Source organism: Mobula hypostoma, chromosome 1 (genome assembly GCF_963921235.1).
Source record: "Mobula hypostoma chromosome 1, sMobHyp1.1, whole genome shotgun sequence".
Taxonomy (NCBI): Eukaryota; Metazoa; Chordata; class Chondrichthyes; order Myliobatiformes; family Myliobatidae; genus Mobula; species Mobula hypostoma.
The window spans coordinates 79,473,931-79,498,901 of NC_086097.1; the positions used below are offsets into that span (position 1 = coordinate 79,473,931).

Here is a 24,971-nt window from a genome sequence, read left to right on the forward strand (position 1 = left end):
TCTATCTGCCATTTTTCAGCCCATTTCCCAGCTGGTCCAGATCCTGCTGCGAGCTTTGATAGTCCTCCTCGTTGGATAGCTGTCCACTATTCCCCAATCTTGGTGTCATCTGCAAATTTGCAGATCCAGTTTACCACATTATCATCTGGATCATTGACGTAGATGACAAAAAACAATGGATCCAATACCAATCTCTGTGGCGCCAGTCAGACAGGCAATCTTTACTACCACTCTCTGGCTTCTCCCGCGAAACCAATGTCAAATCCAATTTACCCACCTCGTCCTGATTGTTTAGTGACTGAATCTTCTTGACTAGCCTCTCACGTGGACTTTGTCAAAGGCTTTGCTAAAGTCCATATAAATAACATCCATGGCTTTTCCTTCATCGACTTTCCTGGCTACCTCCTTGAAACCCTCTAGAAGATTGGTTAGTCATGAAAGCCAAGCTGACTTTTCTAATCAGGACCTGTCTATCCAAATAACTAGATAGCCATCCTTTAGGATACCTTCCAATAATTTACCCACTACTGACGTTAGGCTTGCTAGCCTAAAATTTCCAGAAACCTACAGAAGCAACAACTACAGAACTGGATATGACTCCAGATATTTATGATGCCCAACGAGAGAAATAATCCATTGGAATTACTAATGTTTTAAGATCTCAGGCACAGGTTGTACTGAGAAATTTGGTGAAAGAACAGAAAAAAGTAATTAATGACTTTATAACTATTCAAACTGACAACTCTATATGGATGTAAATAGTTAGCCAATTGTATAATATCATGTTTGTAAATAGTTAAGGTTTGTAAGCACTTTTTAAAATAAAAGGGTAAGTGTATAAATTAAAGTGTACTTCTAAAAAAAGAGTGTACCATGTGGTATGACTTTGATGCTTTCTTGCATCAGATTCTGCGGTTTTGTTGAGAGTTACTCCCTTCAATAAAGTATGTTCTGTTGCTAGCTCTACCGCCATTCGTTTACATAAACAGCAAAAATTACTATATATATTAATAATTGATAATATTTTAAAGGAATTTTTACAGTTTGTTGACTTGAATACCTTCACTCCCAAATAATTTAAAAATATATTGAACTTCATCTTCAACCATTGAAAGATCAGAACCAAACCCAAAAATGCTACCACAAGCTAATGAACATTTTTCATATCTTACCAGGTAGAAGTGAGACTTCAGCCATTGGAAACTTATTTGACTTACCCTGGCTTTGATGATGGTGGGTCGAGGATCAAGGATTCCTTGCATTTTCCTCAGTGCAGGTATAACAAAGAGATTGCAGGTGACAACTGCTGACACTGGATTTCCTGCAAGGAAATCATACTGCCATGAAATAACAAAGCCAGGTTAATAACAATTAACTGTGGCATGCAATGTGAATAATTCCTGGAACCAAGCAGGCAATTGCTCCAACTCCAAAATTCAATTAAATGCACACTTGGAGGGCGAATCATTCTGTGTTCTTTGCTTCCTTGAATTTTCTTATGGGCAACTGAGTTACTGTGGTGATCGCAAAAGAAGCATTCACTACTTGAGCCAACTCTATAAATGATTTGTTATTCATTGCAGGCAAAAAGAAGAACAACAGTACGCTAAGATGATTCCACTCCAAACTGCATGACATGATTTCCAAATTTATTTTTATTTGCTAATAATGAAAAAGATTAGTTCAAAAAATTTAACTGCAGAACTGCATGGGTTGGAACTTAACTGTGGCAGATTTGGAGTTAATTCAAGAGTTGTTGCTTGGATCCAAATAAAACCTCAATTGGGGTTAAAACTGCCTCCATAATTTCTGGGGTTTTTTTTGCAGCTCATTGAAGTGGATTAAAAAAAAAGTAAGACAATGAGGTTGGATGAATGTATGATAGAGTATTCAATGTACCTGTCAATTGCAAGACACGTCCTTACAAATCTGTTGCCTTGCAACAGCTCTTTGTTATGTTAACTAGTTACACAAATTAGATATAATTAATGCAGCTAGAAGAAATTCTTGGGCTTCACACTAACAATAGAATGCCACAAGCTTGCTTTCCACAAATATGAAAGACCTATTACTGTGAAATCATCACAGTGGGAAGTGAGTTATGAAGAGTATTTTTTTGCAAATAAAATTGGACTAATTTGCCTTTATTGTCCAAATTATTATTCAAGCTTCACTACCCACACTGAAGTTCACAACATCAAAAAAAGCATTCAATATACAACACAGGTCATTATATGCTAAACATAATACTGTGTTTGGATTCTCATACATGCACGTTTCAGAATTGCTATTTAGCTAACATAATGATTTAACTATTCAACCAAATGAGATGGATATATTCAGGCTACAATTGGCCAACTGCATGTTAGTGCAGAACAAAACATTATATCAATACTCATTTAATCTTCTAGTAAATCTTATGATTCCAGTGGTTGAGATCATTGATGTAAATAGAAATTCATAAAACAATGTGTTACAATTATCAAGCAATTTACAGACAGACACAATTCAAGGAGAAGTGCATCCCGAGTTGAGTAATTGCTGAATTGTTAATACTGGTAATTCCAATTTCAATTTACTTGCTGAATAAAATTAGTAATTCATATAACTATCATTAAAAAGCCACACTTACTGCTCTCTTTGATTCTTGAATTATTTCACAAAGCACTAAACACTACATGTTCACTTGAAAGATTTCTTCACACAACAATTGCTTTTTTTTGTTATAAAATCCACTTCGTCTCCAAGCAGAGTAAGACAGTTTGAACAATAAATGGACTATCCAATATTACCAAGTGCCATGAGTACAATGAGTATGATTTTTAGAATATTTACAATTTCATTTTTAAAATTTTTGATGTGATATCTCCAATTCTTTGAAACCTACTGTTTCTCCCTTCAAAATGTTGTCTTCTTCTCTTTTCTCAATTAATATGTTGATTTACTGTTTAGTAGGCTGACTTAATAGCTTAAAGGTGACAGAAATATAAATCACAAATCTTGTAAGCTGCCTCTGAATTTAAGAGGTGGCTTTGAGCACTGGCATCCAATTTGTTCTCAAGATATCAGTATAAAAGTAAAATTTGTGATGGAATTAGAGCGTCTACTTTCATAGCTCATTAAAAAACCTAATTTGTGACCAATGTGTCCAGACCTTGGGAAGCTCAATGACCATGAGAAGGCAGCTCCATAAAACATGTGCCATATGACTCCATGGCGCTGTAATTCGCTTCTTCTCCATAACTATTATGATCTTTGTCTCTGTTATCATAGGTCTATAACCAACCATAGTAGATAGGAGGGTAACAACATTCTGCTGTTAATGAATTTTTACTTCATCTCTCTGGAAATGCTCCTCAGTGATAGATTAGGTGAAGATTAATACTTCCTTCCCAGTATAATAAACATTAACTGCCTCATGGCATCATGAATTGAAGAACCAGGTAGATAGACCTTCTGCTTTGTTTAACTTAAAATCATATAATTCATCTGCAAGAGGAAAGGAAACTTTTTAATCTTTAATAACACACCATCTTACTTTTGTCCAAGATTTTCAAAAATACATGTTTAAAACAAAATTTGATGAATCGCGCTTCTTCAGAAAATCAGATCTTTAATTAATTTAGAACATAGTGGGAATAGATAAAGTTTCTTAATGTCAAGAGGTAAAATTAGTTTCCCAAAGGCCTGCTGTATATTCATTCGTTCCCAGATTAGAGCTCAAATGGGAATGTTAACCATCTAGAACTCAGAAATTTGAAAACATCTCAGAACGATTGACTGCCAAGTGGTATGCAATGTGCCACCCATATTTTTCATATTAATACAGAATCTTGAGAGGTAGCTCTTGTGAATTATACTCTCCTTGAGGTAATAAAACGCCTTCATTCCCTCCACTCACTGGCTCCACTGTCCAGTGCAAAAGAAAGGCATTTTTTATATACTGACATTCAGGGTTATATTGATTGAATCTTGCTGGGGTGGAATAACTTTGTTTTCTGACACGGCATCACAATAGTATTTTGCTCTGTAACTGGAAATTATTTATGATGTGATGAGGGGAATAATGATCTGGAACCTCAGTAAATCACAGAACCTATCCTTTTACTAATGAAATTAAAGGTATGAAAATAAAGGAATGAGGAGGAGGTAAAAGTGAATAGAAATAAACACCAATAAAGAGATTAGTGGAAAAAGTAACATAATATGGAAAAAAATTGAGGTTTCTAAGAACCATTTCCTGCATAAGAAAACAAACTTATGTAAATTAAATTGTTTACTTCTTTGTTCATACTGGTAGTTTGGCACTGACAATTTAACAATTACATGGTAATTTAAAAAGTACACATGTTGATAATTACTAACTTAATATTCAATGGCTATTTGATTAATCTAGTCCAGTGAATTCAGCATGTTTTTAAAAATAATAATGAGGTCAAGATGCCGCTTGTGCAAAGCAACAATGGAGTTGAGGAAAATTGATACGTTAGTTTTGGAGATTTGCAACTCAATTTATTTTTATCCAATGGATTTGCTGTAATTTTTATAAATGTAATGCCCTGGTAAAGGTTTCACTGCTAACGTAATGGTTTTTCTGTAGGAGCACTGTTTGGGTTATGGTTAGAGATAACAGATGCTTTGGAATGTGAGCCATTCAATCAGGGAGCAGGTTTTTTTTGTGTGCCTGACACCACTGTGAGCTGGGGTCTCTGTTCGGCAGGAGGTGGAGAGAACTGGTCGTAGGATTCGACTTAGTTGAGGGACCGTGATTTGATGCAGCAAGGTGCGGAGGTCGACTGAGGATCAGTGAATATGACTTTTGGAAGAGTTGAGCTACACTGCACATTTGATTGTTTAATTATAATGGGCCCTTTTTTCTTTTTTCTTTCTTTTCTTTACTAACCCTTTAGTTAAGTTATCATTCATAAATATAAATCCTTTAGTCATATGCAGTGTGCTTTCTGTTATTTCTTGGCACCGATGTTGTAACAGGGTAGCAACTTGCACAGGATTCAAACAAACTGGGGTTGGGGGCAGGGGAAGAGAGCCATCCAATCTCATGGAGTCCCCAGACTTCTGCAGCCCAAGGAATCTGGGGTTTCATAAATAAGGCCAGCAAGTATTGACCTAAGAATTTATTACAGTGCAGCAATGTGGTTTCGGTAACACTATTACAGGGATGAATTAATTGATGCAGTTACTTCATTAAATTATGATAATACAGGTCGACCACTAATCTGACTACCTGTAATCCGGTTCCTTCGATAATCCGGCACTGATTATGCTTAATGTGATCCTTCTGTAATTCGGCATTTTCACTAATCCGGCACTTCTCAGGTCCCAATGGTGCCGGATTAGTGAGGGTTAGCTATTGCTTAATGTGATCCTTCTGTAATTTGGCATTTTCACTAATCCGGCACTCCTCAGGTCCCTTTTGATGAAGTTCTGGAGACAAGTTGCCATTTTAACTTGGTGCAAATGATTAAACAATTGCAGTATGAAAGTGGATATTCAATTAATTCTGCAATTTTCTTTGAAGATACAGCAAAATATTAATTGTTATTATATGCTGGAAGTTCAGCATGTCGACTAACCAAAATGTTACAATACAATGTCTTGTTCTACAATATCTTCAATCAATTAGAGAAATTAGGGCCAAATCTTTATCAAAACATCTACAGAGCCACACCACATTCACATTTATATATTACTATTTCTTGCAAAGCTTGAACAACAATTTATACTCATAGAGTAACATAAGGTAAATTCATTGATGGGCACTCAGTTCAATTAAAATTACAGTCTTGCATTTTGACTAAATGTTACAGTAAAGGAAAAAAATTTATTTGTTCCTTTCTAGTTATGGACATTAATCATTGCAGCTTAAAACTTGTACTGCAGTTTCACTTTATCATAATGTTAGTTGGGTTACTCAATTCCAAATATAAGGATGCCTGCCTTGCAATTGTTTTCTCATACTTATGTTTATGATTCAGGTTCCAATTGATGTCCAATATTCAGGTTCCAATTGATAGCCAATCTAAGTAAAAGGTCAACTGCATTCCACCCTCCTCCTATTTACCCTTATTTAGTTACTTATAATATAGATTTCATTGACTTAGCAGGAGCCCAATTTGGTAGCCGCCAAGTTTGTTGTCATCCAGTAGTTTATGTACAAGGAGACATAAGGGGCTCTGCCAAATCATTTTCCTAAACATTCTTTGATTAAACGCTTAGATTCCACCGAGAGATTCTTCTCCAAAACTGACAGAGATGGGGAGTTAATTTTTGACAGCAACCATAATCCAACTGTACATTTTTAAATTGTTAAATGAGTCAAGAAACATAAGACTGTTATGATAAAGAAAAAGACCAAATTAGTTTATTTGTTTGCAGGGTAATAAATAGCAATTACCAAATAAAACTCAATTCCTAAAAGGCTGAAGACATTTGAACAATATTGGCCAAACTGAACAATAGTACAGCTATGACATATTCCCCACAGAGCACTAACTATACAACAAATCTGCTATAGGAAATAGTAAGAGTAATTGGTGTTGCTCTTTAGAACAGGAATAAAGCTGGCAGGAGACTATCAAGCAAATACTGGCCCACTGTCATTTAGAACGCCACTGGCCCCTGTCATGTTGTGCATTCAGGCATTATTACAACAAAATAGTTGGAGTCAGACTTGCAGCTGAGATACCGTGTATATGGTGAATTTCCAGACTCAGATGGAAGCAAATGGAAACTGACAGATGGAAGGAATACAAATTTCCAAAGAAAAGTTTGAAAATTTGGACTGTAAATCAATTCACACTGATATTGCGAAGCATGACACAATGCAAAATAAGCAGAGGGTTAGAAGTCAATTGCACAGCACCGGGCAAATTGGGTAGGGGAAACAACTGAAGACCAGAACTGAAAAAAGACTAGGCTAGGTGATGAAAAAGGAAGATCTCATAATATCAAATGCTACAATTCAATCAATTTATTTGTCTCAGTAGTGGCTTATAATATATACTGAATAGTTTATTTAGTGGTAATTTCTTGTCACAAAAAATGTTTGTGATACTGTAATACCCATCACGTAATGCCATATACCTTCAGATCCTATGTCACCATCAGCCTCTACCGCACCCGCTGCATAACGGTAAAAAAAAAGTTGAAAACGAATGTTATTTTCAAATAAACTATTCAATATATATTACAATCAATCAATAAATAGTTTGCGGTGACTCGTAAAGCTCCGTCAATTTCAGGGACACTGCTAATGCTCTTAAGTGACTTTGGATAATTTTTGTCAGCAGCACTGCTTTGTTTAGTTGCAGCCTTGTCATTCATTTCCTGTTATAGGTCAATTTATGTTGTGACTTTTTGCCAACAATTCCAGTGTCAAAGTATACTGTATCATTGCTCCATTACTTAGCAAATTACTCATAACATTAAAGTCCAAATTATAAGTAGTGATTTCAGGTTATAGCTACCCACAATTTAGTTGGAGGTTTTCTAGAAAACCAAAATCATTGGTTAATGCACAGGGCTACTGATCCATGAACATATGCTGGAAATAACAAATGGAGTTAGTTGACAAAGTTTAAAAAGAACATACAAGTTAAAATTTCTGAGCCAACATTGCTTGCAGACATTATCCATTAAAATTATGAATCTAAAGGCCTAGTCTTAAAATTAAAAACAATTAGCTCTAATCAGTAAGTACAACTTAAAAAATGATGGTCACTGTAATGAGATGAGACAATAGGTTTGCATGATGCAAATCAGACCATTATGATATAAATTAAACTGCAATTTTGTGAAATGAAATAGATAACCTCAAAAGCCTTGGTATGTTGCGCTCTTATCATTTTTTTGGGCTATACTCCTCAATAGAAAAGAGGTTAAGGAGTGAATCAAGGCTGTCACTTTACTGTAGACTGGTACAGATCCAAAATGTCAGCACAGTGTAGGATCTCTAACTCTCAGTCACTGGAGGACTTGCAACAAATCAGAACTTCAAATTACATCACAAGTATTCCAGAACAATTTATTAGTAGAAATGAAACCACACCCCTTAAGCAAGAAACAGATTCATTTTAACCATTTACACAGAGTGATGCACAGGTTTCTTGATTTCTGAAGCTGTTTCATGGGAGGAAAAATGCATGTAATTCAAATGCAATGAATGATACATATATACAGCTGATCTTTTGAAGTCATGGAATTGCCCAAAACTGATCAGTGGAAATGAAATACCTAGATGGCTAGGAATATTCAATGAAAATGTCAACGGCTTTACAGAGACCAGCAGTAACATCTTACCTTAAGACAAACCAACTAGCAGTAGTTTTTAAATTGGTCACATTCCTAACATTATGGGGTCCTCTGCTAAAAGATTAACAGATCCATTACCTGGCAGTGCAAAGATGATTTTTCTGATACCATCGATATCCAGAGTTGCAAAAGTTGTTGGGAGGCTGTGGAGAATGGAATGTATATCTTAATATACTGTTTTGAATGAAAGGTAAGGATATCTTCATACTAAAAAAGACATATATTTCTTGAATTTCAATGTACTTGAAATTAACTAGTAAAATTAATTACTTCTATTTCTCCCTCTATTTCTACAACCCTTTTAGCTTTGCTAGTGAGTTTAGTAGATAAGCATCATTCATTGCATTTGAATTGATTTTTTGGTGTTCCTGTAAATGAACTTGTCAGGAAGCCAGCAAAACAAGTTTAATAGAAACATTTATTATGCTACTGAGGAAACAAGAGGAAATTACAATCTAGGGCTGTGCTACCCTGAGCTCCACGCTTCATTTCTAAAACCTGTGCAAAAACCTAACTGAACCCATTGCCAGAGGAACTGCTGATGAACAGCTGACCAAAGGCATTCAATTAAGTCCTGCTAGGCTTCTTAATCACACCTGACAATTTCTTGACAGAGCCTAACACTTTATATAATCTGTATTGGTTGTATTGTAAGTGTTCATTTCAAATGCAATAGTGCTATTTTGAAAAGAGCAGCGACCTTTTTCTCATCTACTGTAGATCAACCATTTTACTTCTGTTCTCTTTCCTTTCTGTCACATCAGATCAGCAGTCTTTTGGTTTCTATCAGTTCAAAGAATCAAATGGCTTTCCTCCATCATTTCTCATTTGTTTGTAAAACAAGCAGTAGCTTGTTATCAACCTTTCTCAAATGCCTAGTGACTCGAAGTTTCTGCTGTACCTGCAAAGTGGTATCTGAATACATAATTGTTCTGTTGAATGCATTACACATCATATAAATCTGTACTTCCTCAAACAGCAGTAAAATTTCTCCAATAAATGAAACAGAAACCGTAACATTTTAGAAACTGACTTTTTATAGAGATCACAGCTAAATTTTACACAGTTTTAGATTTCCGCAACCATATATTTCAGAAACAGAGCAAAGCAGTGAGCTTGTTAGCTGAAATGATCTAGACCAGGAGTTTTCAACCTTTTTTTAGGCTATGGACCACTATCGTTAACTAAAGGGTCCATGAACCCCAGGTTGGGAACCCCTGATCTAGACATTAACAGGTGATATACGTTATTTTATCAAAACCTCAAAAATATGGTTCTCTGTAATGGTGTTACCATCAGAAATGCTAATGTGTCACTTATGATGCCAGGAATTAACTTCAAGCTGATGGTATAAACGAGTTCCTCTTTGTGGAATTGGAATTGGTTTATTGTTGTTATATGTGCTGAGATATTGTGAAAATGTTGTCTTGCATATTATTCACAAAGATCAAATCGGATGAGTGGGAAGCCAGAGGATTGGGAGACTTTTAAGGAGCAACAGAAGATAACTAAAAAGGCAATACGGGGGACGGGGGGAAGATGAGGTACGAAGGTAAGCTAGCCAAAAATATAAAGGATGATAGTAAAAGCTTCTTTAGGTATGTGAAGAGGAAAAAATTAGTTAAGACCAAAGTTGGGCCCTTGAAGACAGAAATGGGTGGAATTAGATAGATAGATAGATAGATAGACATACTTTATTAATCCCGAGGGAAATTGAGTTTCATTACAGTTGTACCAACCAAGAATAGAGTATAAATAAGCAATATAAAAACATAAATAATTAAATAATAATATGTAAATTATGCCAGATGGAAATAAGTCCAGGACCAGCCTATTGGCTCAGAGTGTCTGACCCTCCAAGGGAGGAGTTGTAAAGTTTGATGGCCACAGGCAGGAATGACTTCCTATGACGCTCAGTGCTGCATCTCGGTGGAATGAGTCTCTGGTTGAATGTACACCTGTGTCCAACCAGTACATTATGTAGTGGATGGGAGACATTGTCCAAGATGGCATGCAACTTGGACAGCATCCTCTTTTCAGACACCATCGTCAGACAGTCCAGTTCGATCCCCATAACATCACTGGTCTTACGAATGAGTTTTTTGATTCTGTTAGTGTCTGCTACCCTCAGTCTGCTGCCCCAGCACACAACAGCAAACATGATAGCACTGGCCACCACAGACATGTAGAACATCCTCAGCATCATCCGACAGATGTTAAAGGGCCTCAGTCCTTTATTATGGGGAATAAGGAAATGGCAGATGAGTTGAACAGGTACTTTGGATCTGTCTTCACTAGGGAAGACACAAACAATCTCCCAGATGTAATAGTGGCCAGAGGACCTAGGGTAACAGAGGAACTGAAGGAAATTCGCATCAGGCACAAAATGGTGTTGGGTAAACTGATGGGACTGAAGGTTGATAAATCCCCAGGGCCTGATGGTCTGCATCCCAGGGTACTTAAGGAGGTGGCTCTAGAAATCGTAGACGCATTGGTAATCATTTTCCAATGTTCCATAGATTCAGGATCAGTTCCAGCGGATTGGAGGGTAGCTAATGTTATCCCACTTTTTAAAAAAGGAGGGAGAGAGAAAACAGGCAATTATAGACCAGTTAGTCTGACATCAGTGGTGGGGAAGATGCTGGAATCAATTATAAAAGATGTAATAGTGGCATATTTGGATAGCAGTGGCAGGATAGGTCCGAGTTAGCATGGATTACAAAGGGGAAATCATGCTTCACTAATCTTCTGGAACTTTTTGAGAATGTAACTATGAAAATGGACATGGGAAAGCCAGACTTTGATAAGGTCCCACATAGGAGGTTAGTGTGCAAAATTAGAGCAAATGGTATTGGGGGTAGGGTACTGACATGGATAGAAAATTGGTTGGCAGACAGGAAACAAAGAGTAGGGATTAATGGGTCCTTTTCAGAATGGCAGGCAGTGACTAGTGGGGTACCGCAAGGCTTGGTGCTGGGACCGCAGCTATTTACAATATATGTTAATGATTTAGATGACGGGATTAAAAGTAACATTAGCAAATTTGCAGATGACACAATGCTGGGTGGCAGTATTAAATGTGAGGAGGATGTTATGAGAATGCAGGGTGACTTGGACAGGTTGGGTGAGTGGGCAGATGCATGGCAGATGCAGTTTAATGTGGATAAATGTGAGGTTATCCACTTTGGTAGCAAGAACAGGAAGGCAGATTACTATCTGAATGGTGTCAAGTTAGGAAAAGGGGAAATACAACGAGATCTAGGTGTCCTTGTTCATCAGTCACTGAAAGTAAGCATGCAGGTACAGCAGGCAGTGAAGAAAGCTAATGGCATGCTGGCCTTCATAACAAGGGGAATTGAGTATAGCAGCAAAGAGGTCCTTCTGCAGTTGTACAGGGCCCTGGTGAGACCACACCTGGAATATTGTGTACAGTTTTGGTCTCCAAATTTGAGGAAGGACATTCTAGCTACTGACGGAGTGCAGCGTAGGTACACGAGGTTAATTCCCGGGATGGAGGGACTGTCATATGTTGAAAGATTGGAGCGACTGGGGTTGTAGACACTGGAATTTAGAAGGATGAGGGAGGAGCTGAATGAAGCATATAAGATTTTTAAGGGATTGGACACGCCAGAGGCAGGAAACATGTTCCCGATGTTGGGGGTGTCCAGAACTGGAGGCCACAGTTTAAGAATAAGGGGTAGATAATCTAGAACGGAGTTGAGGAAAAACTTTTTCATACAGAGGGTTGTGGTTCTGTGGAATGCTCCGCCTCAGAAGGCAGTGGAGGCCAATTCTCTGTATTCTTTCAAAAAAGAGTTAGCTAGAACTCTTAAAGATAGCGGAGTGAAGGGATATGGGGAGAAGGCAGGAAAAGGGTACTGATTGTAGATGATCAGCCATGATCACAGTGAATGGTGCTGCTGGTTCGAAGGGCTGAATGGCCTACTCCTGCACCTATTGTCTATTGTCTATTGTTACATAGTGTGTTGAGTTAATACATGCTATGTTGGTGCTGGAAACATGGTGACACTTGTGGGCTGCCCAGCACAATGCTCACTATTTGATTCGATGCAAATGACGCATTTCACTGCATGTTTCAATGTACATATGACAAACAAAGTTTATCTTTTTCTTCAAAAACAAAAACACAATACAAAATAAAGTGTGACAGCTACAGAAAAAATGCAATGCAGGTAGACAATAAGATGCAAGATCAGTTAAAATATCAAAACTTTTAAAAATCCTTGCAATTCAAAGGAGTTTTCAAGATCTGGGAAACAAAATTGCATGTTATTAGGGAAGAGTAAGTTCCCATTTGCAAAGGGGTATTTAAGATTTTTGTGTATTTTGTGCTAATCAACTGGTGCAGAATTTGTTTTACCAAGTTCAGCCTCAAGAGATTAATGCCTTTTACTGGTGCTTCTCATTGGTTAGAACGTCAATGCACTGAGTTTAAATTGCTTTGCTTTTCAAGATTCACGATTCTTTAATGTTATTTCCTGTTCACAAGTGTAAAGGAGAATGAAATAATTGTTACTGCAGATCCACTGCAACACAAAAAAACACAAAAGATAAAGAATGCAATAACAGTAATAACTACAAAAATATAAACACATAAGACAGTTTATATACTATACATACGTTTGTACATTGATTGTATATCCATAAAGTGACGCTAGATATAGGAGTGTCTGTACATAAGGTGACTGACAGGAAATAATAAAGTAGTGGTGGCTGGGGGTCTGGAGGGGTAGGCTAGTGGGTAGAGGTGTTGATCAGCCTTACTGCTTGGGAAAAGTAACTGTTTTTGATGTGGATGATAAGTAGCCTCCTCCTTAATGGAAGAGTGACAAACAGTCCATGAGCAGGGTGAATGGGATCCTTCCTGATATTACTAACTGTAGAGATGGGTATTAAAATGTACTTCAAGAGGTGCACTTATTGGGAGGCAAAGTATCATATGAAATTACAAGATCATTGCACTGAATATGTCACTGCCAGAGTACTCCCCCAGTTATAGGAGCCAGAGCAGCAGAGAGGAGGAACCAACAACTTCTAAAACATTTTTCCTGATTGATTGAAGAAAGTGTTAATTGGAGTGGCCATTGTGAGAATGAAGCCGTTTAGGATTGGAGGGCTGAGGCTTTAACTAGAGAGGCTTCTGCAAGGAGGCACAGGTGAGCAGCAGACAAGAATCTGGCAAGGTTTTTATTTTCCTGTAATCTGTGACCTTTGACAGTGTAGAAAAAAATGGCATTCAGGGCAATAGAATGTTTCTCGTGCAAGATGTGAGAAGTCATGTCTCAATGTTGACTACATCTGTGGGAAGTGCATCCTGTTGCATCTCCTGACAGAGTAGATGAAGGAACTAAGGTTGGAATTGGATGTACTCAAGAGTCATCTGGAATTCTGAGGATATCATAGAAGAGAATTCAGTGAGGTGCTCATATCTCAGGTGCAGGTTACAGGTAGAAAGGTGACCACCAGGAGAAGAAAGGGGATTAGTCAAACAGAGCAGGGTTGCTCTGTGGTCATTCTCTCGCTAATAGATATAATCCTTTGGATGCAGTTAGGGAGATGACCTTTCAGAGGCCAGCACCAGTGTCCAGTTAAGTAGCACCGTGCCTAGCTCTGAGGCAAAGTAGGGAAGGAATGAGGTCCTGCAAAATAATTTTAGGGAGCTAGGTAGAAAGCTTTAAAAAAACATGACATAGAGTCATATAGAAGTACAGCACAGAAACAGGCCCTTTGGCCAATCTAGTCCACGGCAAAACAACTTAAGATGTCTACTCCCATCAACTTGCACTGGGACCATAGCCCTCCATGCCCTACTTTCTATGTACCTATCCAAACTTCTCTTAAATATTGAAATCAAACTCGCATGCACCACTTGTGTTGGCAGCTCATTCCACACTCTCACGACCCTCTGAGTGAAGAAGTTTCCCCTCATGTTCCTCTTAAACTTCTCACCTTTCACCCTTAACCCATGACCTCTGAACGTAGTCCCACCCAATCTCACTGGAAAAAACCTGCTTGCATTTACCCTATCTATAACCCTCATAAATTTATGTACCTCTATCAAATCTCCTCTCAATCTTTCACACTCCAAGGAATACAATCTTTCATATTCAATCTTTCCTTATAACTCGGGTCCTCCAGACCTGGCAACATCTTCATAAATTTTCTCTGTACTCCTTCAATCTTACTGTAGATAGGTGATGAAAACTGCACATAATACTTCAAATTAGGCCTCATCAACGTCTTATATAATTTCAACATATCACATCTCCTGTACTTAATACATTGATTTATGAAGGCCAATTGCCATAAGCTTTCTTTATGAGCCTATCTACCTGTGATACCACTTTCAATGAATTATGGACCTGTATTCCCAGATCCCTTTGTTCCATCACACTCCTCAATGCCCTACTGTTTACCCTGGAAAGTCCTACCGAAGTGCAAAACCTTGCACTTGTCTGCATTAAATTTCATCTGCCGTTTTCAGCATATTTTTCCAGCTGATGCAGATCCCTCTCCAAACCATGATTGCCTTCCTCACTGTCCACTACACCTCCAGTTTTGGTGTCATCTGTAAATTTGCTAATCTAGTTAACCACACTATCATCCAGATCATTGATATAGATGACAACCAACAACGGACCCAGTACAAATCCCTGCAGCACACCACTAGTCACAGTCAGAGAGGCAACCCTCTGCTACCACTCTCTGGCTTCTCACAGAAAGCCAAAGTCTAATCCAATTTACTACCTCATCCTGTATGCCATAGATTGAACCTTCTTGACCAGCCTCCCATGTGGGACCTGATCAAATGCCTTACAAAAGTCCATGTAGACAAGATTCATTGCCTTGCCTCCATCTATTTTCCTGGCAACTTCCTTGATAAAGATTAATTAGACATGACCTATGATGCATGTAGCCACACTGACTATCCTTAATCAGTCCATGTCTATCCAAATACTTATATATCTAGTCCCTTAGAATACCTTCCAATAACTTTCCCACAACTGATGTCAGCCTCTCTGGCCTACAATTTTCTGTTTTTTTCCTAAAAGATTATGCAGCATATGACCTCCAGAGTTTCAGTCTCAGGATTACTACCTGTGCCACATGCTAGTGAAGTGAGAAATAGATACATCGTGCAGTTCAGTATGCGGCTAAAGGAGCAGCTGTAGGAAGGAGTGCTTACAATTTATGAATTACTAGGCTCTTCCATGGCAGGTGGGACCGATAGGACAAAGACAGTGGATGGCAACCACGACAGCAGGGTAACAGGTGGTGGGGCTGAGGACAAGAAAGATGATATGACCAATAAGACTGACATAAAGGACAGCAAGAGAGACAGGCTGATAAACATGGTGAGTCTGATGGGCTAAAATGAGTTTATTTTAACACTATGAGTATTATGGGTAAGGAGGATGAATTTTACAGCCTTGATCAGTACATGGAATTATAATGTTGTTGCCATTAAACACCTGGATATGTGTGAGAAAGGACTAGCAACTCAATGTTTCTGGGTTTCGCTCTTTTAGATGTGATGGGGCAGGGGTAAAAGAAGTGAAAGTATTGCACTACTGAATGGAGAATATCACAGAGGCACCCAGTGGACGTAATGGAAGGCTCATCCACAGAGGAAATTTGGATGGACCTCAGAAACAGGATAGCTGCAATTACACTGATGAGGTTACACTATAGGCTTCTCAGTAGCACAGAGAGGTGGAGGAACAGATATGCGGATAAATTATAGAAAGGTGCGAAACAACAAGGTTGTTGTAGTGGGGGACTTAAACCTCCAGCATTCATTAAAACTTTGTTAATACAAGAAGCTCAGATGGGGCAGCATTTCTTTAGTGAATTCAATAGAGGTTCTTGAAACAATAATGTGGAGAGTCCAATTTTAGCAGAAAACGTACTGGACCTGGTTTTGGGAAATGAGCCAGGCAGGGTAACAGATCTAATAACGGGTGAACATTTTGGGAAGAGTGACCATAACTTATTGTTCTAAGATAGTTGAAAAAGGATAACATTGGATCTTGCAAGAAGGTACTAAACTGGGGGAGAAGAAATGTGGCAGGATATGAAAGGAGCTAAATGGCATTGATTAGGAGCAGCTGCTGTTGGACAAGGCCACACCTGACATGTGGGAGTTTAAGGACTAACTGACCAGAGTTCAGGATAGGCATTTTCTATTATGGAGTAACAACAAGGATGGAAAGATAAGGGGACCTTGGGTGACTTGGGAGATCCAAAATTTAATTCGGAAGGAAAAGGAAACAAGCTTCAGGTTTAGGAAGCTAAAATCAGACTGGGTCCTTCTGGAATATTAAAGCAGCAGGAAAGTGCCCAAGCAGGAGATTAGGAATGCCAAAAGGCGCCATGAAATCTTATTGGAGAGCAGGGTCAAGGATAATCTCAAGGCAGATTAGACTTGTTTTAAGGGGACAACTAATGATAGGGTGGGTCCCCTCAAAGATAAAGAAGGAAATTTGTGTCTGGAGTCAGAGCAAGTGCCTGAGGTACTAACTGAGTACTTCATGTTGTATTTAGAGAGGAGAAATGGGGCAGGCCCTTGAGATTAAGGAGGAGGGTGTGCTGGGTCTTTGCAAAAGCATTATGATTACATCCTTGGGGCCTGATGGCATATCCCAGCATATTGAAAGCAGTAAGTGAGAGATTGCTAAGACTTTGACAGGGACTCTTCCATCCTCACTAGCAACAGGTGAAGTGCGAGAAGACTGGAGAGTAGTAAATGTTGTGCCTTTGCTCAAGAAGAAAAATAGGGATAATCTATGCTAATGAGCCTTACAGCAATGGTAAGAAAGCTACTGGAAAAGATACTGAGGTACAGGATCTATGAACATTTGCAAATGCATGATTTGCTTAGGGACAGTCATCATGACTTTCTACAAAGGAAGGCATGTCTTATACACTTGAGTTTTCTGAAGATGACATGGGTGAGAAAGTCACAAACAAGAGAAAATCTGCAGATGCTGGAAATCCAAGCCACACACACAAAATATTGGAGGAACTCAGCAAGCCAGGCAGTATCTATGAAAAAAAGTACATTTGACATTTCCGGCCAAGACCCTTTGGCAGGAAGAGTGAGAAAGTGGATGCTGCCTACATGGACTTTAGTAAGGCATCTGTCAAAGTCCCTTATGGTAGGTTGATTCAGAACATATATGTATGGAATCTAGGGTAAATTGCAAGTTTAGATTTGGAACTGGCTTGCCCACAAAAGACAAAGGAGTGGAAGACTGTTATTATGATTGGAGATCAATGACGAGTGGTATTCCACAATGAATGGAGCTGGGAACTCGGATATACATCAATGGCTTGGATGAAAATGTAGATGAAAAGATTTGCATATTTTTAAATGACACCAAGATTAGAGTTGTAGATAGTGTAGATCAGTTACAAGCATGGGTGGAAAGGTAATACTTGGAGTTTTATCCAGGCAAGTGTGTTGCACTTTGGGATGTCAAATGAAAGGAGAGAGTATGAAATTAATGGTAGGCCCCTTAATAGCACGAGGTACAAAGAGATCTTAGGGGTACAAGTCCATGGTTCACTGAAAGTGGTTATGCAAGTGAATCATGGATATGTAAGCTAAAGGTGTATGGAATGCTTGCCTTCATCGGTGGGGAAGTTGATTATTAAGAGGAAGTCATGCTGCAGCCATAAACCCACACTTGGAATACAGTGTACTGTTCTTGTCGCTCAATTATAGGAAGGAGGTGGCAACTGGAAAAGGTGCATAAGTTGTTTTCAGAATGCTGCTTGGAATAGAGGATATTAGCCATAAGGACAGGATAGACAAACTTGGGTTGTTCTCTTTAGTGCTGGGGGCTGAGGAGAGAACTGAGAGATTTCTAAATTGAGATATAGATAGTTAGAATCTGTTTTCCAGGGTAGAAATGTCAAACACCAGGTTAGAGTGAAGAAGTTTAAAGGTGTCATGAGAGACAAGTTTTTTATGTAGAGTGCATGCCACAAATCCCAAGGAGATTTTGGATTGTGTAGCGAGGGAGAGAATTCAAAAGAAGAGGGCGGAGGCTGTTGAGACATTCTATGTGCCATTGTTCCCAAGTGGATGCTGGATTGTGTATCAGGAGAGAGAATTCAAAAAAAGCAAGCAGCCCAGTTAGGACATTTTGCGTGCCATTGCTTCTGAGGGGACATTGGAGTGTGTGCAGTAAGAGAGAGAATTCAATATAAGTGAATGGAGGCAGTTGGGACATTCTACACAGATCCCGAGAAGATATTGAAGTGTGCATACCGGGAGAGAGAGTTCAAAAGAAGCAAGTGGGGACAGTAGCGATATTCTGCGCACCACAGCTCCTGATGTTAGGCATTTGGCAAGGGCAAATAAAAAGATGTTAGAGGAGTGGCCAATATGGGAGCGGCCATTGTGTGAGTGGGCCAGTGTTAGAATGGAAAGTTCAAGCTTTGGCCTATAGTGGCATCAGTGAGGAGAGTTGGAGGCTATAGGTAGATTTTTTAATTTAATTATTTCTTCTTTCTTTCTTCTGTACGGCAGATTTGCTAGTGCTGCATGGGGGTGGGGGGAGGCTGATTTTTAAACTAGAGTTGTGGGGGGATGGTGGAAGGATGAGAACCAGAGTATCTGAGCAATTAGTAGGGTCATTATGGAGAAAGATGTTGTTAAGCTATGGACAAAGTCAGGAATCGAAAGGTTGGGCATGGTGGGACTAATGTTCTGAGTTGTGTATATTTCACTGCAGGAGTATTAAAGGAAAGGCAGACAAGTATAGGACATAGATCAACATGTGGAATTATGACATTGTAGCCATTGGTGAGACGTGGTTGCAGGAGGGGGAGAACTGGCAGCTTAATGGTCCAGGGTTCCGTTGTTTTTAGACATAACAGAGCAGGAGGGAAAATGTTACGGCAGTACTCAGACAGGACAGACTGAAGAGTTTGTCTACTGGGTGGAACTGAGGAATAAGTAAGAGATGACCATGCTAATGATCATAATGTCATTAGTTTCAAGATAATTATGGAGAAGGATAGGTCTGGTCCTCGGATTGAGTTTCTAAATTGGAGAAAGGCCATTTTTGATGATATCAGAAAGGATCTGGCAAGTGTGGATTGGGACCGGTTGTTTTCTGGTAAATGGGAGGCCTTCAAAAGTGTAACTTTGAGAGTACAGAGTTAGTATGTTCCTGTCAGACAAAAAGACAATGATAGCAGATTTAGAGAACTTTGGTCTTTGAGGTATATTGAGGCCTGATTAAGAAAAAGGAGGTGCATAACAGGTATAGGCAGGAAGGAGCAAGTGAGGTACTTAAGAAATGAGAGAGAACAGTAAGGAAGGAAATCAGGAGGGCTAAAAGAAGGCATGAGGTTGCTAGAGCAGACACTGTGAAGGAGAATCCCAATAGCTTCTACAAATATATTAAAAGCAAAAGGATATCAAGGAATAAAATTAATCCTCTGGGAAATGAGAATGGTCATCTATAAAGGAGCCAAAAGAGGTGGGGAAATCTTAAATGAATGTTTTTGCATCTGTATTTACTTGGGAGATGGACACAGAGTTTATAGAAGTGTTTCCTGTCAGTGTCACAATGGTGGGGCATTGGGAGCAAGGGTGGACCCAAATGCAAGACACATCTTGTGAGGTTAATTAAATTTAGTTTATTGTTCGATATCAGGAGAGCTAGGCAGGAGCAGGAGTAGCGAACTGGACAAGGACTGAGGACTACGACTAGGCTGGGACCAAGGGTCTGGGCTAGGACTCGGAATCGGCTCCCAGGACTAGAGGAGACATGAAGAGGCTAGGGTATGGACTCCGAGCCAGAGACTGGGCAAGGACCCAGTACCTGGGTCTTGCCTGGGGCTCGGACCCCAGAACCAGGCAAGGACATGACATGGGCTAGGGAGAGGAAGAACATAGGAACACAGAGCCTCGGTCTCGGGAGAGCAGGTACATGGAACCATGGACACATACACAGAAAGTCGGGACCCCTCCTTGGGTACAGGACATAGGGCCGGGACTCATGACCCTCCGCGGAGCAATGGCAAGACGGCCTGACTTACCCCACAGAGGCAAGGACAAGACAAGACAGAACATGACCCCCCACGAGGCAACAGCAAGACGGCCTGACTTACCCCACTGAGGTGAGGACAAGATAAGACAAGACCAACACGAATGAACACCAGACAGCACCTATCTAGCTCCGGCGATGGAACTAGACCGAGTGCAGGCAGGGCTACAGACGAGGGCTAGAGGCGAGAGGGGCAGAGAAGGGATTCAGACAAGGGGGTAGGACAGGAATCACAGACCGCCAGGGCCAGGACTTGACTCAGAACTGGGAAGCCGCCAGGGCCAGGACTTGACTTGGTGCTAGAATGCCGCCAGGGCCAGGACTTGACTTGGTGCTTGAATGCCGCCAGGGCCAGGACTTGACTTGGAGCCTCCGGGTAGTGGTGAGCTCTCAACTCGGCCCGGGAACAGTAGACAGCGGCTCTTGATAACCTCTGGCGGGTTAACTGACGGACCCACCTTGGTGAGGAAACCTTGCAGGCTTGCTTTGGCGAGGTAACTGGACAGGGTTGCTCCAGTGAGGAGAGGCGAATTACTGGCACTCACTTCGGCAGAGACTAGGTTTGCTCCGGCAGATGACATCAGCACACCATACCTTGGATAACTTTGCAGACGCTCCTGCGCCGAATGGCTGAAAGCCAGAGACTATAAACTACCGGTTCAGCCGAGTGTTAATTGCCTCTAATCACCAAAGTCGAGGGACACGGGAAAACAGGGAATCAAAGGTCTGGATCGTAACATAAACAAGGTAAATTTAAAGGGACCCCGATGCGGACCATGACAGTCAGTTAATCTATGCTGTACCAGCTTGCCAGAAATTAATATGCTGGATCATATTGATTTCTGAATTGTGTTGATAAGCAAGCACATGTAAAAAAAAATAGGAATTTTAGTTTTGAAACAATGTTTAAAATATCTCTTTATAGACATGTACAAAATAAAGAAAACTGTGGAAAATCTTAGAATATAGCAACATGGACACTGTAGCCTAACAAAATCAGTTTTTGAAATAGGTTGGAAACAGTCCATTTTACAGAGTGATTAACAGATGGAAAAGTGTTCAGAATCACACACTCATTTAAGAGTGCTGCAATTAAGGAAGCTTTATCTCTAAGGATAAAATGAAGTAGCCAAATGCAAATAGGTTTATTTGTTTATAATCTTGTGATTCAACTATCTACCACTTCGTTAATTGAAATATTGCGCATCTAACTCATATGGCAATTGGCCACCTGTGTTGCTTGAAGCTTTTCAGCATTGATGCTAAAAAGTTCAAAATCAATTGCCTGGAATCTTTTCCAGTTACTGCCTAAGGAAAAGCATCTGTTTTGTACAAGGACTTCTTGGGCTGTATGGTCAAATACAGCAATTGATCTCCCCATGCCTGAAGGGGAAAAGCAAGCTTCTAAACCATCCTTTTGCTCTCACTATTTCTATTTTCCACTTCTCAGTACAATAATAACAGTTCAGCTAATTGTCAATCTATATGGTACTTAAGTTGAATTTTCACTTTATAACCACCATGTTGGTCGATGCGACTTCACCATGCAAATAGAAATCAATTAGCAATAACAAGTGAATAGATCTTTACACTGTATGGACCAAATATAACTTTCTTTGTACTTTGTTGACACTCACCCAGGTTTCATGAAAACTCTGCCAAAATGTATCTGGGCATGCAGGTCAATGTCCAATACTTGCTTTAAGTAATCCTGTCAGTAATAGTAATAAGAGGAAAAAGTTTGCATGATTTAGTTGATAACATTGTGAAGCTAACACAACCCATCATAATATAAAGGCACTTGACAGTTTATCTACCAACACTTCATATTGCTGAGAAGGTACTATGGCATCTCGTGTTTGTACAAAGTAAAAGATAAAAGACGTTGTTGTGAACATATCTTAAAGCAGAACTAAGTATTTTCATCACTTGATTTCAAATAGATGACTTTAAATAACTAATCCTTACTTAGCTCTGTATAGCATAAACATACTTGGACCTCCCAATTTTTAAATTTATCATGTGTATAATATCTCAACTGAAAATGTACTCTGGAGTGGGTACTAGGAAAAGCAAATACTAAATGGTTGAAGGACCAAAATATTCTTGGGAGGGAGGAGAATAAACCTTTTGTCGATTGATTCAAGCCTTCTTACTTAAATATTGCCACTTGGTGTTTTGCTTCAATTTTACTTCCATGCATCCCTAGATGAATTTGTAAATAATAGTACTTTGATAAAATGACACAAAATCTTTCCATCGTTCAGCAATTGCGTGGAAATGTGGAAATAATTGCCTTAACAATAGGTAAAATATATAATTTGTGTAAAGATGCAGATTGCAGTTTGTGGTGAGCCTTGGTCTCCTTTGGAAACTTGTGTGAAAACCATTTGCATGAGAGACTTTCAGTAACTGCATTGTGATTTCTTTAAGGGTAATAATCAGTATTAGCGTAGCACACCTGTGAATGATGACCAAGTTAAAGCATGCCCATTTCCAAATAGGGTATTGGTTACTTTCTGTGATCATCTGGCATAACATAAATTGTATTGAACTTGCAATGATATTGTTAACATTTGTCTAGGTGATTGTGCATTCGTTTTCATTACAAGGCAACTGGAAATTTTCAGCTGAATAAGGTGAACTATCTTTTGACTGAATGTCTAGATGTAAATCTGCCAAATGTTACCAATTTAGTTCTTTTCCAGACAAATCTCTTCTAGAGCTCAGAGGCATAACTTATCACTGGAATCAATCTGACTACCTTGGTTTTGTGGAAGTTGCATCATGTTATCTATCATGACAACAGATAATTTACAGATGCTACCTAAACTGCTGAGTACTTCCAGCATTCTATTTTAATTCTAACATTTGAATTTCTTTTGCTTTATTACAGCAACTATCACTTGTATATATCCTTAATACAGCAAAACCCTGTAACTGAAGAGCTAAAAAAACCAAAGTTAACATTGAGGTTCCAAATGATTTGAATTAAAGAACTAAGTTTTAAGAGCATCTTAATGGAAGAGAGTTAGAAAGTAGTGGTTTAGGAAATAATTTCAGAACTTGATGCCTGGGAATTTGTAAGCAAGTAGAGGAATAATTGAAGGGCCACATCTAATGAGTTGTTAGCAAGTGGAAATTTGACATTGGTCAAAGTTCACTTGAATTTGCATTTATGGAGCATAGAAGGACTGTCAGGAGTGCATTGAAATAGTCCGGCCTTGGGAATTTGAAATCAGATGAACTGAAGCAAGGATTAGATTGTGCAGTGTTGCAGAAGAGAAAGTTTAAATGTCAGTCATACAACACAGAAACAGTCCACTGATTCCATGTTGATCAACAAGCATCATTTTACACTAACATGACATTAATCCTTTATTCTCTCTACATTTCCATCAGCTCTTCTGACTCTATCATTCTCCTACACCAGGGGTTCACAACCTTTTTTATGCCATGGACCAATACCATTAAGCAAGAGGCCCTCCATCAACCCCTATCCTACATTATTAGGAGGAATTCACAGCAGCCAATTAACCTAACTTCCAGCGGGTTCTGTTTCCTTCCATATCCAAATAACCCGTACATAACCAACCCAGGGCACCTGGTGGAAACCCACCTGGTCACAGCAAGAACATACAAATTCCACACAGAGCCCCCGAAGTCAGGATTAAACCCAAGTCTTGAGTACTGTGCGGCAGGAGCTCTGAGCTGCACTGTGTTGCATAGATTTCTTTGGGACTGAAAACTACTGTAAGTGAGGGGTAATGTGGCGAGAGGAGCGGTTTAGTTAACCAGTTAACATTTTGGGTCAAAGACCTTCCTCGAAACTTCCAGACCCTTAAAGGTTTTGGGGAAAGTTCACTGACCTGAAACATTAACTGATTTCTCTTTTCAGAGAAGCAGCTTGACTGGCTGAGTTGCTCCAGCATTTGTTTTTGTTTCAAATTCCTGAGCCTGCAGTTTCAGTTGCTTATCATAAAAGGAGACAGTCCTTTTTTTCAGAATAGCAAAGGTAATATTGCAGGATGCACAGTATCACTTTAATAGCAGAATCCAGGTCAGTAGCAAAACCATATCCCCACCTACCCAACTTGTGACTTTTAGCATTTATTTCACCAGAGTTTGGTGACAAAGGTCAAATAATCACCTCTAGCAATGCTTATCAGATTTCCACGTAATAGTGCATCATCTGCTGCTTTTCAAATTCCTTTAAGCTTCATTTGTTTCCATTTAATTATAGATAGATGCTTAGCTTATTTTAGCTTGTTAAGTAAAGTTCCAGTCTGGTTCTGTCACTCCTCCATATGGCACCGAGCAGCAACATAGCATGTGGCTAAGTATATTCTAGGATCCAAATTACTGGGGATTTATCACTAATCCTGCAATCATACACTTTCAGCAGAGTCAGAATACAGCTTCTGGTCATATGAACAAAAATAAATTAATGAAAGCTACTGTAAAACTCTTCAAAGGGAAATTGTTACTGTAAAAAAATCATAAAGGTACTGTTAGATTATTCTACTTAGTCATTTTAGGATTGAATACTAAATT

The 24,971-nt window shown here is 39.2% G+C and overlaps 1 protein-coding gene and 1 long non-coding RNA gene across 13 annotated transcripts in view; one reads left to right on the forward strand and one right to left on the reverse strand.

The window, feature by feature from the left end:
* The window catches only part of LOC134348352 (uncharacterized), a 37,758-nt gene extending 36,448 nt beyond the window's left edge, over nucleotides 1-1,310 (forward strand). For all 4 annotated transcript variants that reach the window (XR_010018401.1, XR_010018400.1, XR_010018403.1 and 1 more), the window contains one exon: nucleotides 1,176-1,310. This is a non-coding gene — a long non-coding RNA (uncharacterized LOC134348352). The remainder of the gene's footprint in view (nucleotides 1-1,175) is intronic.
* LOC134348279 (gephyrin) overlaps nucleotides 1-24,971 on the reverse strand; it is a 684,809-nt gene that overhangs the window by 9,420 nt on the left and 650,418 nt on the right. For 5 of the 9 annotated variants that reach the window (XM_063051467.1, XM_063051417.1, XM_063051452.1 and 2 more), the window contains 4 exons: nucleotides 22,055-22,128; nucleotides 8,410-8,474; nucleotides 7,105-7,143; nucleotides 1,218-1,321 (listed from right to left, as the gene is read on the reverse strand). In XM_063051467.1, the coding sequence (XP_062907537.1) occupies nucleotides 1,218-1,321; nucleotides 7,105-7,143; nucleotides 8,410-8,474; nucleotides 22,055-22,128 (282 nt within the window). The remainder of the gene's footprint in view (nucleotides 1-1,217; nucleotides 1,322-7,104; nucleotides 7,144-8,409; nucleotides 8,475-22,054; nucleotides 22,129-24,971) is intronic. The other 4 variants (XM_063051486.1, XM_063051436.1, XM_063051477.1 and 1 more) reach the window with 1 other exon arrangement.